This window comes from Eumetopias jubatus, unplaced genomic scaffold (genome assembly GCF_037043125.1).
Source record: "Eumetopias jubatus isolate StellerSeaLion01/CBP00866 unplaced genomic scaffold, mEumJub1_p1.0 scaffold_5, whole genome shotgun sequence".
Classification (NCBI taxonomy): Eukaryota; Metazoa; Chordata; class Mammalia; order Carnivora; family Otariidae; genus Eumetopias; species Eumetopias jubatus.
This window is the reverse complement of record NW_028274811.1, coordinates 14,820,026-14,835,619: the sequence shown is the minus strand read 5'-3', so window position 1 is coordinate 14,835,619 and position 15,594 is coordinate 14,820,026. Positions and strand designations below refer to the sequence as shown.

Below are 15,594 nucleotides of genomic sequence, written 5' to 3'. Positions count from 1 at the left end.
CTTTCACCTGCCCACTTTTTGGCTACTTCTTGGATTACCAACAACCGGGAACAGGGAACTTAATCGTCTGTGTTACCCTGATTGTTCCCTGGCATCATAATTTGGGGACAAGAAAGGCGTGAGGCACACTCAGTCTGATGAAACTCTCAGAAGTGAGGAAGAAAAAGGCCCAAATGTCCTGAAGCTGACAGAGCTGGGGGGTGTGGGGCGGTCATCAGTGATGTCCACTGCACAAGAGACAGCGTGACGTGGATCTCAAAATGGATTTTCCACTTTTAGTCCTTGGGAGCACACCGCACTCCAAGGCTAATGACTACATAAAAGGAAGCAGAATCACATCAAAGTCCAGTGTTTGGGGGCATATGCTGTACCTTTTACATTATACATGACATCAAGGTCAGCTGCACCCAGGGCGATGCATTTCGTCAGAGCCTTTCCTCTTCATTGCCTCTGCAAAGCCAGGGTGGGCGCAGGGAGGGGTGAGCGGACAGAACTAGTACAGTGATGCTGGCCGCTTAGAAATGTGAGCCCCCCCCTTTTCCCATGGGTGCTTGGGTGCCTCCCACTGGAGTGGGCGCCAGGCACCTCCTACCAGCCCTGCGGGGCTCCCAGATCCTCTCATCAGGGGAAGAAGGATCACTCAAGCCTCACTACCTCCGCCCCCGAGGGGCACATGAAGAGCCAAGGCGCGGACTCTCCACTTTCTCCTCCAAACACCTGGTCTCTCCACTCCCGGTTTCTCAAACTGGGGTACAAACAGGCACAAGACCACAGAGAGCATCCTCCTGAGTGCCAGGCTTGAAGACAGGGGAGGGTTAGCACCACAGAGCCTCCATTCAAATCCTGGTTCCACTTTTTCTAGCTGTGTGATTTTAGGCACAGTTTTTAACCTCTCTGAACGTCCGATCTCTTTACTGTTTTGTGGAGTCGACACAACAGGTTATTATACAAGGATGAAATGGGATAATATACATAATCCTATGCTTTAGCACCATGCCTCGCACAGGGAAGAGCTCAATACGTTTTAGTTCCAAAACTGCATCTTCAGTCTTGAAGGCAAGTCACTGCCGGCCCTGACCCTAGAGATCAAAGACACACGCTTGTTTTGACTCTACCAGTAAGAGTGGGGAATTTAAGAAACCCTAAATAGGTTGGTCCTTTAGGTTGGGAAGGCACTCTAGAAACCGGAAGAAGTGTTCAAAGGTTTTCATCATATGACATAATCTCATTTTAATCGATGAATTTGACAATGCTTTATTAGGCTCTCTTCTAGGAGAGGCTCTAGGTCAGCCACGGGGGCTTCAGGAAATAAAACATGCACAAACCTTGCTCTCAGAAGGCTCATAATAAAGTGGAGGCAAAGGAAAAGGAAATTAATAACAGTAATACGTGAAAAGATGGTACAATGGAGGGAAGTTTAGGGTGTTAGGGAAAATGCCCTGAAGAAGCATCTACTCCAAACTGGGTCTGGGTGGAAATAACACCGACATGAGGGTGAACCCACAGAGGAAACAGCATTTGATGAGGGAACAAGGGAGCATGTGAGCGGGCAACACCAAGGCAACACCAAGGCTGGACAGGACAAGCCCAGTGGGGCAGTAGATATTTGTTGTTGTTTGGTGATTTCATGTCGGAACCCCCTTCCTGTTTCTGGAGGAGCCCTCGTTTTGCAAGATGTGGTAGGAGTTAGACCCCTCTTTCCCACTCCCAAAGCCAGAAGCAGACGTTCCCTCACTCCCCAGGGGCAGCAAGGGGCAGGTGCACGATCTCACACTGACCAATCCGACAACCTCATTTCAGGGATTTCTGAATGCGGAGGATGACCAGAAAACACTGAGCCACATCCCGAGGCCTAGGAGTGACAAAGCTGAAAAATACAGCAGAGGCGACGGCTGCGGTGAGGTCCTAACCAGGCAATCCTGGGGTACGGCCTCAGCTCCATCTCCTGATGCATTTCAGGGGCCCATTCTCAGCCTTTCCGTGGACTTGTGAACTCTGCCATGTGCTTCCAATAAATTCCTCTGCTTATGAGAGCAGGAGTCAGTTTCCACTTCTTAGAGCCAAGAGCCCTGATGACAGAGCCGGTTACTGCAACCGTCAGGGTACGGACGCTGAGGGCCTGGCCCAAGGCAGGGACACGGGAGAAGAGAAAGAGATGCATCTAACAGATAATGAGGAGGATGAAGTACCAGGTGGAAGATGAAGATAAACGAGAGGGCAGGGTCGAGGACCCCTTGCAGATGTGGAGTCTGGAAGCCAAAAAGAGAGCAATGGTAATCAGGGGAAAGACAAAAGGCAGATCAGATCCGCGAAGAGGAAGAAATGATGGGCTCCATCCAGACCTGCTGCGCGTGAGGCTCCTGTGTGACACTCAAAGCGTGGTGTGTACCAGGCTCTTCGCAGAAGAGCCCCGGCTGGAGGTCCGGGAGATTAGACAGAAAACAGCTAGAAAAAGGAAAGGAGGGCCGGACAGGACAAAATACGAACGCTGGGTCCCTGGTGATTCTGGCGGTTTCCATGGAATGGTGGAGAAAAAGACAGACTTCGGTGGGATGAGGGATGACAAAGATTGAGAAGGTAGGGACTGTGGGATAAAAAAAATTTTTTAAAGATTTTATTTATTTGTCAGAGAGAGAGAGAGAGAGAGCAAGCGAGCGAGCGCACAAGCAGGGGGAATGGCAGGCAGAGGGAGAAGCAAGCTCCCTGCTGAGCATGGGGCCTGATGGAGGACTCGATCCCAGGACCCTGAGAGCATGACCAGAGCTGAAGGCAGATGCTTAACGGACTGAGCCACCCAGGCGCCCCTCATTTTATAAGTAGGCAATGATCACCTCTTACCACGCCCAGTGGGGGAAGAAAACAGCCATGGTCTTGACCTCAAGAGCTTGTGTTCTGGAGAAGAGATGGTGAACATGGTCAGCGAGTGCAAGAATGGGTGCTGAGAGAGGTCAATCGGGGGTTCTCATTCAGGCTGGAGGTTCAGAGAAAGCCCCTCCGAGGAACTGAGAAGGGGGTCAGGTGGCGAGAAGGCTAATTCGGGCAGGAGAACCAGCAAGTGCAAACACTTTCAAGTAGGGAGCTGAAAGAAGGGGACCAAGAAAGCCGTGGGGCCCACGGGTGGGTGAGGAGCCCCAGGTGGAAGGAGCGGCCACCCGCAGAGGGAAGGACCCCTGCTCCACAGACACCAGGAGGGAGGGTGTGGGTGAAGGCGGGTCTGTCACCCTGGGAGCAGGGAGTCGAGGGCGCTGTCTAAAGGCTGCTGTTTTCTTTGTGAAATAGCAGGCCTGGTGAGGGGGCAGGAGAGAATCTGGCTGAGAGGTGGGGGGGGGAGGGTGGGGGGATGGGATGTTATTATGGGCCACAGAGGAGGAGCCGAGCTCACTCACCTCTCAACCCTTACTTCTTCCCAAGTCCGCACACAGCAACCCCTCCCTCCCAATGGCTTTCTCACGTCCTGAAACCAGCACTGTAAGAAGGGGGACAAAGGAGCCCTGGATCCCTTGATGCTTAGCACTAGAAAGGTCCTCAGAGACCTTAGCTTCCATTCATTTTTTTTTTCCTATTTCATAATTAAGTACTTTACGCAACAGGATGCCAATAAATTCGAAGAATGTGGCCATCAACCTATCTCCTCAGGAAGCCCCCGTCCACTGGAAACCGTTGACAGCCTCCTTCCCATGACCTTCCCCTTTTTAACACACTGGGTTTATCCCTTCATTTCTCTTGCTCTCTCAGTCACATCACACCCGGCTATCTTAAATTCAGTCCACTTTTAATAAAGCGAGGCCTAGATTACCTCTCTCTGTTTCATGCTCAAGCACAATCACCTATGCATTTGTCAGCAGGCAAAATTAAACCAATTCTCTAGGAGGTGGCCCTAGACTAGGATGGAGGTTCAGCCTTCCTGGCACAGAGTCAAGTATGTTCTAAGCTACGATGGCTTTAACAATATCCCTAGTCATTTGCTTCCACATTCACTCACATCCACAAATCTGCTGGAGTCCAAGGACTTCTGAATCGACTTGCTATTTTTTTCAGATTTAACCCCAAAGAAAGCATACTAGTCCCTCACTGTGGCTCAGAATGATGACTTAAAAGTACCCCTCCCCATTACAGCCAATCAGCACAAAGCATCAGAAGGCAATTTTCTTGCAATGGAGACATTGTGAAGAGTTTGTGGTGATCTCACACTAAATGGGATACTGAAGTCCATCAGGAGGAAAAAGAAAAAAAAAAGGAGGGGGGGAAAGGATTAGTAAGGATAGAGAAGATAATAAAAAATAATTTACACCGCGTGGCTCTTTTCATAGACTTCTGAGAGGTAGTAGCCAAACAGAAGGTTCTAGATCACAGCTAATACCCAGTCTTACAAGAACTGCCCAGGAAAATGGACACACACACACACACACACACCCTTTACTTCCAGGCAGAAGTTGCAATGATTCTATTAATAAGTATTCCTTCCATCTCTCTGAAGAGTTTTTCCATATTCTACCTTAACTGTCATCAATTTAAAACTCTAGCACCTCATATTCTTATTATTTTTTTAAAAAAACCCGGGCTTTCTGTAAAAGGCTGAAGCCAGATAAACTGCTGCAGATCTGCAGAATGTAAATGATGGCGAGTGGAGGCAAGGTGAGGACAAGGTAGGAAGGGACCCTCGAGGGACCCCATCACACTCCAGTTCTTAGGGGAACATCCAGAGAGCTGGGCAGGAGGGAACAATGTGGAAACTAGAGGAAGGAATACATTACACACTTTGGGATACCGTGTTTCCACCTCCTCCTTTCCCAGAAGAAAGGAAAAACACACTCAGGAAAAGAATACCAATTTAAATGTTACTCGTACCTACACAAAAGTTCACCAGGCTGGATTCTCTCAGCCTGTTTCCTATTTGCCTTCGACTACTTTTGACTTACTATAACTTGCTGTTATAAAGACAGAAAAGGCATCCATCAGCACACAGCTCCAACAGGACAGAGGCCACAGCAAGGAAACATTCATCCCCCAAGCTCCACATCAAGCTCAAAAACAATGCTCCTGGCTGTCGTTTTTCTTCACCACAGCCTTGTATTTCTATTAAACAAGCCTCTTTTACGGACTGCTCCCCCCACACTGCATAATAAGGTAAACACCAGCCCACAGAGACTACATTATGAAACACAGAGCTTTACTTTGGGAGGGAACTCCATAGCAGACAGAAGAGGACAAGTTCCAAGGGATCTCACCACCTCCTCTCTACCAAGTGGAGAATGTTGGGGTTCCTTTCTGCTCCCCCCACCCCCGCTCCCAGCAGCTGCTGTGACTGACCTGAAACTTACCAGTTTCCCAAGAGGCTACTTGAAAAGAAAAGGAATTTTCATAATTATGAACAGTCTCCTCTCCTACTCTCTTAATTTTCCCCAACTATCCTCACTCCCACCCACTTACAAGAGGACTTTTGTATACATAAAGTTTCAGGAAACAAAGCATACAAACACTCAAACACAAATAAACTCCCCGAACTAACACCAGAGTATAATTGTGTTTTGGTTGGAGTTTTTCCAGCCCTGTCACCCACCCGTTCTCTGTTAGGAGTAAATGAAACCCTTTGCCTTGGCAAAGGTAGAAACAGACAAACTCGCCTCAGTTGCAAGCTGCACAAGGCGCCCCTCCTATCTTTCCGCTGCCTTAGGCCCCCAACAAAATGAATTCACTGCTGAAAAGTCAGCAAGGGGGCAAAAAAAGACAGCAAAAAAACCCACCAACCAACCTATTCCCCAAATGAAGATCTTTCACTTCTCCCCCTCACTCAGCTTCCCCTTTTAACCGGAAACACAAGGAGTTTCCAATTTCTGAAACCTTTTTCAAGGGACCCTGGACTCTTTGGGCTCTTCCAAGGGGAGTCGCTTTAGGCTGTCCTGATGCAGGCAGGCAGCGCTTTCCAAAGCACATTTTGCATTCCGTTTCGTTTCCAGATTAATCTACAAAGCAGCCTTCCGTGGGCTGGCTGAACTAAGTCCGAGACTCTTCCTCCTCTTGTCTCGGAAAGGCTGCAGGGTGAGAAGGCTCCAGAAGGGCTCCGCAGACTCCGCTATGAGCTGCGAAGACGCAAGGCGAGGGACAAAATACCCACCGCTCCCTTTAAAATCCCCATCTGCGCCCCTACTCCGCCTTTCCTCCACATTCCTCCGCGGGATCTTGCCCCCCCCGCCGCCCCCGCCCCGAGAAATCAGACTCATACCTTCCTTGGATTCTTCTGCTTCGCAGTGCATGGTGGCAGGGTAACCGGCTGCAGGGGCGATTACCGCGGACATGTACTCGGACGAGCTGCAAGTTCGCCCCGAGGCCAAAACCCGCGCACGACAGAAAATAAAAGGAAGGAAAGCCACTAAAATCAAAACCTCCGCGGGGCGGAGGGCTGGTTCTGGTGCAGGGATTTTCAGGGGGAAAGTTCTGCAAGAGTGACGAATCGCGTCTCAGCTGGGCGGCGGGAGTCCGCCCCCGGAGCCGCGCGCCCCGGCCCGTCGCGGGGCGGAGGCGACCTGGCGCGGCTGGCGGGGCTGGCGGGGCCGGGGCGCACGCAGGTGGGCCGGAGGCCGGGACCGCAGCCCGACTCTGCGCCCAGGCAAGGCCGAGGGGCGCCGGGGGCAAACGTGACCCGGACGGGCTACGCCTGGGAAATAAATGTGCAGTAAGGAAGAAGGTCTCACTCCTCTGAGCGCGCGCGGCAGTCGTACATAAATAAGAAATACACACGCGGTCAAAGAAACGCCTCTGGATCTCTGCGTTAACATTTTTCGGCGCCCATTTAAACTTGCCTTGTCCTGGGGGATCTTATACGCCTGAAAAATAAGGATCTTCAAGCTGCTCCGGTTTGTACGTTATTTTCGCAGGAAAGTAACATGGATATCGGTCCATGTGGCTGGAAGGACCAGTTTCGCCAGGCCTTTTGAAGAAAGTGGGGGCGGCCCCCACCCCTTACCTTTGCACGGGGAAAGCAGACAAGGCGGCTTACTCAGCATAACCCGGGCGAGCACTCTTAACTCAAACCGCAGCCCCAGGCGCACGAGCCCCTCTGCAGTTAGCCCCAAGGGTGGTCCCCGGAGGGAGCGCGCCCTTCCCTCCCCGCGCCACTCGCAACAGCAACCGGGGATAAATTCCTTCCAAACGCCAAAGGCGGAGGCGGGTGTTCGGCTTCTGAAATGCTGATAGAATAGAAGGTCTGCAGAGCCTGGGGAAGACAACTCAGTTCCTGCCCTCAGGTCCTGTCCCCCAGGCTCTTACAATCGGCCGCGAGGTGGGCGTCTTGACTTGGCGAAACTTGGGTTTTCTCTTCCGAGGAGCGAGGAACAGAGCTGACACTGATGGACCTGTCTTAATCGGGGTATTTTGCAAAGCACTAGTTCTATCACCAATTTAAGGCAAAAGATCCTCTAATAACGCACCTGAAAGATCGATTAGGGAATTGTGAGAAAAGTTATATTTTTTTCTCCTAAGTTTATTTCCCAGCGGCTTTCTTTTTCCTCATTTCCCATTTTTATATGGGCAAAAAAAACAACCACAAAAAAACAAAAACAAGGGTAGACACTAGGATATAAATTTAATGAAAAGAATGCACAAAAGATATGGATTTAAAGAGCCTGAAAGAAAATTTATCATTTTTATAACCTTGAGCAAATTCTTTAATCTCTCTGCCCCTTCCCCCGCTTCCCTCACAGGTAAAATGAGGATTAAAAGTAGTATTTGCTTCACAGATTTGTTTGGTATAAAATAAGGTAATACAAGCAAAAAAGGATTTGAAAACCATACGTACTGCAGATTATTACTAACTCTTGCACCATTAAAAGTAAATTTTTGTAAAAGATGCTCAGGTGTTTTACTTCAATATTGGGTTCAAACGGGAAAGAAGGATTTATGCAAGTCACAAGCAGTCAAAGTGATTATAAATATTAATATAAGGCCTGAATAGTAGATCACTTCCTATTACTGAGTGATTCTAACATGCCTAAAACCCCAACCTGACTTATCTCAATTTCACTGAAAGGGCAGGATGGTAGAGGGAGACATAGCCAATCAAGAAGAGAGAAGGGGAGAAACATCTGGAAAATATCAGTGTTGCGGAGCCTCCTGTAAAGCGACCTCACCACAAAAAGGATAACAATGTGCACCCTTCTGAAAGTCACAGTTAACTGCGCAGTCCCTCTCGTCACACATTCTGGGTCAGGAGCAGCGAAAATGCATACCTTCCCTCAGTAACCTCAAACTTCCAAAGGAGACGTGATCATTTTGAACCCAGAGAAATGCTCCCTCACCAGGAAGAAGCGACCTTTCTGGTCCTGTCCAAGGCATCATTCTGGGAGCCCTCCCTCCCACACACATCATCTGCCCTTGCCCTCCCTCCCCACAGCCCAGATGTCCACAGATGGCTACCAGGAGCCCTACCGGACCTCAGCGGGGCCTGTGTCATACAGATAAGATAGCTCCCATTCAGCTATAATTGGACTAAGATGCAACACCTTGTTCAAGGTGATGATTATGCAAATTCAGACAACCCAAATTCCAAGCCCCATCTGCTGCACGCAGGGCTCCCTTTCACCTTCTTCCTTCAGAAAGGGCCCGACTCAGAATTATTTATTAAATGTCCTTTTGCAAGTCCAGTTACGTACAAACCACATGAGATGTGCTAAAATACATGCCCCTAACATTTGGCTTGTTTTCACACCCGATTCACACAGAAAAGCCTTCAGGTTAGCCAAGGAGAAGGACTGCTGAATGAACAGTCCCATTCCTGCCAGGTCAGCCTTGTAATTCATTTTAGAGTCATTTTAGAATCTCCATCTTTGAACACTCACCCGATCCTCAGGGAACCTGGAAAAGAAAAACTTCTCTAGTATTTAAATGCAATCCAGCAGTCACCTTGGGGAAGGATGTCCTGATCTAACTCAACCGCAAGGAATGCTCAGCTTATTTTAAAAGACTGTATGTAGACAAGGACGCTCCTCAGTCGCCAGTATAACCTTGGGCAAACAGCACCGTTCCCAGCCTACAAAGTGAAGCCAAAGGACAGCTGATTCTCTGGGGCTTGCTTTCCTCTCACTTCCGATCTACGATCTATGCTCCATCAGTCACCTCATCTTGATTTTGCTCCGCTTTTGTTCCAAAGGGGATTAGTCGCTTTTAAGCCTCCAGAGAATAATGCTCTAGTACCTTATAGTCATCTACCTCCTGTACGCGGAATCTGTTCACCCTTGAATATTTGGAAATACTCCAGCTTGCTTTAGACTGGCAATACACTTAGAAGTTGCACCAACAATCATTATAGACCAGCCGATACAAAATAGCAATTAAGTTAGCAACACTTGTCAGTTAATACCACACTGCACTTACATACTAGGTTGAACTTCTATGCGTGTGGAACAGTGGATCTCCCTGCTTCTGTGCCCAGATGGGAGAGGTAAAATGGTGCCTAAGAGTCTGATGATCTTTTTCATTCATTTGGGCATTATCAAATATGTATATGTATCACATGTGAATGGGACCTGTTTATCTGGAGCTTACTGGTATAAATTTGGTAATTATTTTTTTGTCAGAGAGAGAGAGAGAGAGACGGAGCAAGCAGGTGGAGCATCAGAGGGAGAAGCAGACTCCCCACTGAGCAAGAAGCCCTATGTGGGACTCGATCCCAGGACCCTGGGGATCATGACCTGAGCTGAAGGCAGATGCTTAACGGACTGCGCCACCCAGGTGTCCCTAATTTTGGTAATCGTGACCACAGATCTAAATAACTCAACCTTCCAAGTGACCTTGATTCTAAGGAAGGTTTATCAAAACCACCCCTTCACTGAATTTTATCACAGAGCAGCAGAAAAATCTCTTAAATTATACCTCAAAAAAATGCCCTTTTTAAATTAAAGAAAGAAAGCCTGGACTTTGGGGTCTTTGGCTCAGAGCTGTCCAGATGTGTATTAAGAACAGGAAGGTCAGCAAGTTTTCAGACTCACACAAATGAAAAGACCAGCAGAATCGAGGAGAGAAGAAGAGGTTTATTCAGGAGGTAACAAACTCTACTCACATTCAACAATGTTGTAAATTCTCTGCAGTGAAAAATACTACGCATCTGTATAAATGAGTCAGACCTACCCTCCCAGGTCACAAGAACGCCAGGTCGTAACAACATGCACTGTATTAATACTTTTTATTTCTACCCTGCTGACAAGAGGCTGACTAGGTACACATGACATTTTAGGTCAGAAAAAAAAGTTGTCTACTTAGCATAAAAAGTGGCTTTCTTCTATTTGACTTTGAAGCTTTCCTCAACTCTTCTTATATTACTTATGTCCACACCCTTAAAAGTTCTTTGGAAGGGGCGCCTGGGTGGCTCAGTAGGTTAAGCTTCTGCCTTCAGCTCAGGTCATGATCCCAGGGTCCTGGGATCGAGCCCCGCATTGGGCTCCCTGCTCAGCGGGGAGCCTGCTTCTCCCTCTCACGCTCCCCCTGCTTGTGTTCCCTCTCTCACTGTCTCTCTCCCTATCAAACACATAAATAAAATCTTTAGGGAAAAAAAAAGTTCTTTCGAAGACTCCAGTGGTCTATACAAACAGTTGGCTTTCGGTCTCTCTCCTCACACACAGGGAAGGGCTGTGTTCTCGGTCTCACCTGGTTGGGGCTGCAGGCTTTGAGTCCTTGTTATTCTTCTCAGACTCTTCTGCATTTTACCTTCCGAAAAAGAGGTGAGGCTACATGGGTGTCTCTCCAGAGTCCTCTCCTCCCCGCACCCGGCCGTGGTGATCTTGCTCTCCTTGCCTCGAGGAAATTTTTATTTACCCGAAATGGAGAAGGGAGCACTCAGATGAGAGTGGAGGTCACTCATGCAGCTTCTCAGGAGGCCAGGCGCCCAGATGCTTAGGCACTGCTGGGTGCTGGGATGAGGCTGGGGAGTGGGAGGGTGGGGCACAGAGCTCCTGCAAGTCAAGAACGATCTGCCAACGTTGAGTGTGGCCATGGAGGAGGGAGGAGAGCTGCCTCCCAGGGCCCTGCATTCTACCCCGGTTGACACCTTCAGCAAATCCTTCATCCTCGCCAACGCTCGCTCCGGGTGTGAGTGGATAATTCTGAGGGAGTGGGAAGGAGTGCTGAGGTCTGAGGTGAGCGCGGATGGAGACTACAGTACATCTGGGATACACCTGTTTCCTCGGCTTCCATTGTTTGTGTTATTTTTCTCCTAGGAAATCTTCCTTGCTCAAAAGTGCTTAGCAGATGATTAAACACACACACACACACACACACACACACACACACACACACTCAAAATCAGGCCTGAAAATATTATCTGAAGAGTGTATGATGCATGGTCTTTCTTGTATAATATTTAGCAATGATGCCATGCATTTACATAGATTTTAATTAAAAAAAGATTTTATTTTATTTAAAGATTTTATTTATTTGTCAGAGAGAGAGAGAGAGAGCACAAGCAGGGGGAGCGGCAGGCAGAGGGAGAAGCAGGCTCCCTGCTGAGGGACTCGATCCCAGGACCCCGGGATTATGACCTGAGCCGAAGGCAGACGCTTAACCGACTGAGCCACCCAGGCATCCCTAAAAAAAAAAGGTTTTATTCAGACTTCCCAATGATCTCCCTTGGGGCAATCATACCCATTTTACAGATATGTCATTAAAGAAAGGGAGGTTATATGATTTGCTCAAGATCACAAAACTAGGGAGTGGTGTTCTTCAGACCGCAGCCAATGCAGTCTCGGCGTCCTGCGCCCTCTCTCTAGACTTTCTGACTCTATAAAACTACTCACGTAAAATTCAAGTCCTTTATTTTGCAGAAGGGTACCTCAAAGACGGCTACAATGGGAGGTTTCCAGAGTTTGAGCCAGAGCTTGCATAGACTGTTCAACTGGCTCTGTCTGAGGGCTTAGATCACAGGTTCAAATGAAAGTTATTCCACTCCAGATATTCGATGCTTTACATACACTATAAGTTCAACAGCTTCCATTTATTCAGCTACATGAAACCACTACCATTTTTTTTTTTTTAAATTAAAAGTTCAGTCAGGACCCTAATTAAAGCTCCTGGACTATGAGGCTGCCAAGAGAAGGGAAAAGACCACCAGGCTCGGTGGGGGAGATCTGGGCCCAACCACCATAAACCCCGGAAGGACTGCCTCCTGTTAATTAGGATGGTTTTGTCCTGTTCCTTCTCCTATCACTTTTCTGCTAAAAATGGGCAAGCCAGGGGCGCCTGGGTTGTGCGGTCGGTTAAGCTACTGACTCCTGGTTTCGGCTCAGGTCGTGATCTCAGGGTTGTGAGATTGAGCCCCGTATGGAGCCCTGCATCAAGCCCCACGTGGGGCTCTGTGCTCAGTGCACAGTCTGCTTGAGATTCTCTCTTCCTCTCCCCTTCTGCCCCCCACCTGCTTGTTCTCTCTCTAAAATAAATAAATCTTTAAAAAAAAATTTTTTTTTTACACGGGCAAGCCACTGAACGTCTCTGGGCTTCTGTGTGCCATTGATAAAATGGGGTCCATGGCCACTTACTTAACAGAGGAGAAACAATAGTGAAATGAGGCAGGAATGGGACAAAGCGCTGAAAATTCTGAAATCCCGCTTCGACTCTTTCCCGAATACTTTTTTTTTTAAAGATTTCTTATTTATTTATTTGACAGAGAGAGAGATAGCAAGAGCAGGAACACAAGCAGGGGGAGTGGGAGAGGGAGAAGCAGGCTTCCTGCCGAGCAGGGAGCCCGATGCGGGGCTCGATCCCAGGACCCTGGGATCACGACCTGAGCCGAAGGCAGCAGCTTAACCAACTGAGCCACCCAGGCGCCCCTTTCCCGAATACTTTTGCGAATGAGGCCAGGTTGTTTTAGGTTGTGGGACATGTATCTAGAAGCCCTAAATGCCTTTACACCTTGCAGCAAGGAAATAATTCTTTAACAAGATAAAGATAGATTTGGGGGGGGGGCAAGAGCAGGAGGGGCAGAGGGCAGAGGGTGGAGAGAATTCCAAGCAGGCTCCACATTCAGTGTGGAGCCGGACGCGGCGCTCGATCTCATGACCCTGACATCATGACCTGAGCTGAAACCAAGAGTCACTTGCTAGTGATCATCTCTTTTCTCTTCCGTGGGCTCACGCTAAAGCCATAGAAAGTGCTGCCAAGACAGGTTGGTTAATCGCATCTGAGGAGTTAAGAAGCTTTATTCTGGTTTACAAACAAAATATGAAATCCACAAGGAAACAAAAGTCGTGCTTCATATGTGGAATTTGGACCATACACACACTCCTGGCCTGAGATCCGTTTTAAAGTCTAACCTGCTCCAAGCTGTCCTGATTTGATTTTGACACTGAGTTTCTGACACGGGTAGAATGGCTATTAAATTAACATCACTGTTTTAAGAGGCAGAAAGGCTGGTAGGCAGAGCTCCAGGGCTGGGCAGGCTTGCCAGGTGAAAGCAGCCAGGGCTGAGACCCTACAGACAGACTCAGCAGGTGGTAAAAATGTGAACCAAAGCAGAACTTATCCAAACAGGCTTTTCGGAAAGCGGGGGGCTGTTCTGCAGGTAGCACTGAAAGGCATGGGTCAGTTTTTCCACTTGAACAGGTCAGGTTGCAAAACTTCAGTCATTCTGCTTCTCCTTAAAGAAGAGCTCTAGAAATATGTAGTATTTATGATTCACCAAGTTGGAGACTTCACCAAAATAAATACTTTTTTCTGAGAAGCTGCTAATATGAACAGGGTGCCCCTTTAACGAGAAAAGGTCTTACGAAGCCCATACCTTTCCCAACAGAAACAGAAGAGCACTAAAACTCAAAAGCTTTCTTAATCTGAGATCTACTCCAACAGAATTCTGACTACTGAATTCAGCAAAGTGCCATCAAATTCCATTTAACTTTCTCAATTTTAACTACGTGCAAGCAGCCCGAAAGAGAGAAAACGTTAACCATATAAATGCATCTGCTACCATTCCATATAATGATTTTCTGCTGCAGGGCGAGCCTGAGACAGAGCTAGGAATTGGCGAGTCCCTCCCTGACTCTCATCTCTGTACGGGTCTCCTCACACGGTGAGCATCTCATGCGCTGATGGTGAATGTTGTATTTAAGGCTATGTATTTATTTTCATATCAAAGTGCCTCCAAAGACAAGCCAACTATTTCACCTAGCAACCCATTCCAGTGGTGGAGGAAACAGACAGTAAGTCTTCTACTTGCTGGAAAGTGATATGTTATTCTCCAATCTGGTAACTTCCTAAGAGGTTTTCAAAAATAACATTACCCCAGACAGTTTTGACTTTGCCCGTGACTCTTCCGTCCTCTTAACCCAACTGGCACCTTAGATTCTCACATGTTAGAGTTGTTGAAACAGACTCATAATTTTAGCCCCAAGATCCCCAAATTGAATGCTGTGGTGCTGAGGGCAAGCTCACAGGGGTGTCGCAGGATATTTTAAATTTTTGAGGAAAACAAAGCATTATTCAACATCTCTCAGAAACTGTATGAACTACTACTTCAAGCAAATTCACAGTGTAACATTAGATTGTGCTACATTTCTTTTGATGACATCATTTCTTTGCAAAGCTAGGCTGTTGGCAGTTACTGTGATAAAAAGCAAGTATTATATTTTAAAAGTACGTAAGACAGGAAATTAGCATAGTGAGATCCAATCTGATTTCAAGGTTTGAGAAGTTGTGAGTTGGCCAGTGATCAATTTATTGCCCAACAGCCCCAAATTCACCCTTCATCACCTGCTTTGAGAAAAGAAATACGGGACTTGGAATATATTTTCTCTTTCGCCAGCCAATACAATTCTAAGCTTTGTCAGTGGGGGGCACTGTGGAGACATTACGGGAAGGAAAACATTCCCCTCCTGGTTCTGGTGTGCTTTTTCGAGAAACCTCCCCATAGATAGATTTCCTCAGCATCCTAGAGGGGGGTTTCTAGCAAGTTCTACCAGCACAGCATTATGGTAACTTCTCCGCCATCCAAGATGCTGTAGCTGGCCATCCTCTTCGATCAAGGTCTGGTGTGGAACAGGGAGATGCTCACGCTTGGTGCTCTATCTTGAACCCATGGTAAGTAGTTGCTCCTTACATTAGCTATTCCTCTATTCTTTACAATTCTCTTCACTGGCTAGATAGTCCTCACTAAAGTTAGTATTTCTTTTGATTGTTTTATTATTATTAATTGTGGTAAAAGGCACATCACATAAAATTTGCCATCTTAATCATTTTTAAGGGTACAGTTCAATTGTACTGAATGCTGTTACATTGTTGGGCAACCCTTACCACCACCCATTTCCAACTCTTTTCATCTTGCAAAACTGAAACTCTGTACCCATTAAAAGCTAACTTTCCATTCTCCCCTCCGCACAGTCCCCAGCAACCACCATTCTTTCTGTCTCTGAACCTCTGAACCGTAGACACCCCATATAAGTGGAATTACAGAGTATTTGTGTTTTTGTGCGTGATTGGCGTATTTCACTTAAATGTCCCAAAGGTTCATCCATGTTGTAGCTTGGGCCAAAATTTCCTTCCTTTTTATGACTGAATGATATTCTATTGCATGTAGATATCACGTATCACATTTTGTTTGTCCATTCATGGACCATTCAA

The 15,594-nt window shown here is 47.4% G+C and overlaps 1 protein-coding gene across 3 annotated transcripts in view; it reads right to left on the bottom strand.

Annotated features, from left to right (window-relative positions):
* The window catches only part of TNFAIP8 (TNF alpha induced protein 8), a 111,708-nt gene that overhangs the window by 30,385 nt on the left and 65,729 nt on the right, over positions 1–15,594 (bottom strand). Inside the window, exon 1 of one of the 3 annotated variants that reach the window (XM_028103497.2) lies at positions 6,224–6,406. The exons of the other annotated variants lie outside the window; for them this stretch is intronic. Within the exon in view, the coding sequence (XP_027959298.1) occupies positions 6,224–6,296 (73 nt within the window). The 5' untranslated portion in view covers positions 6,297–6,406. Of the gene's footprint in view, positions 1–6,223; positions 6,407–15,594 lie in introns of those variants that run through there. 3 annotated transcript variants of the gene reach the window in all.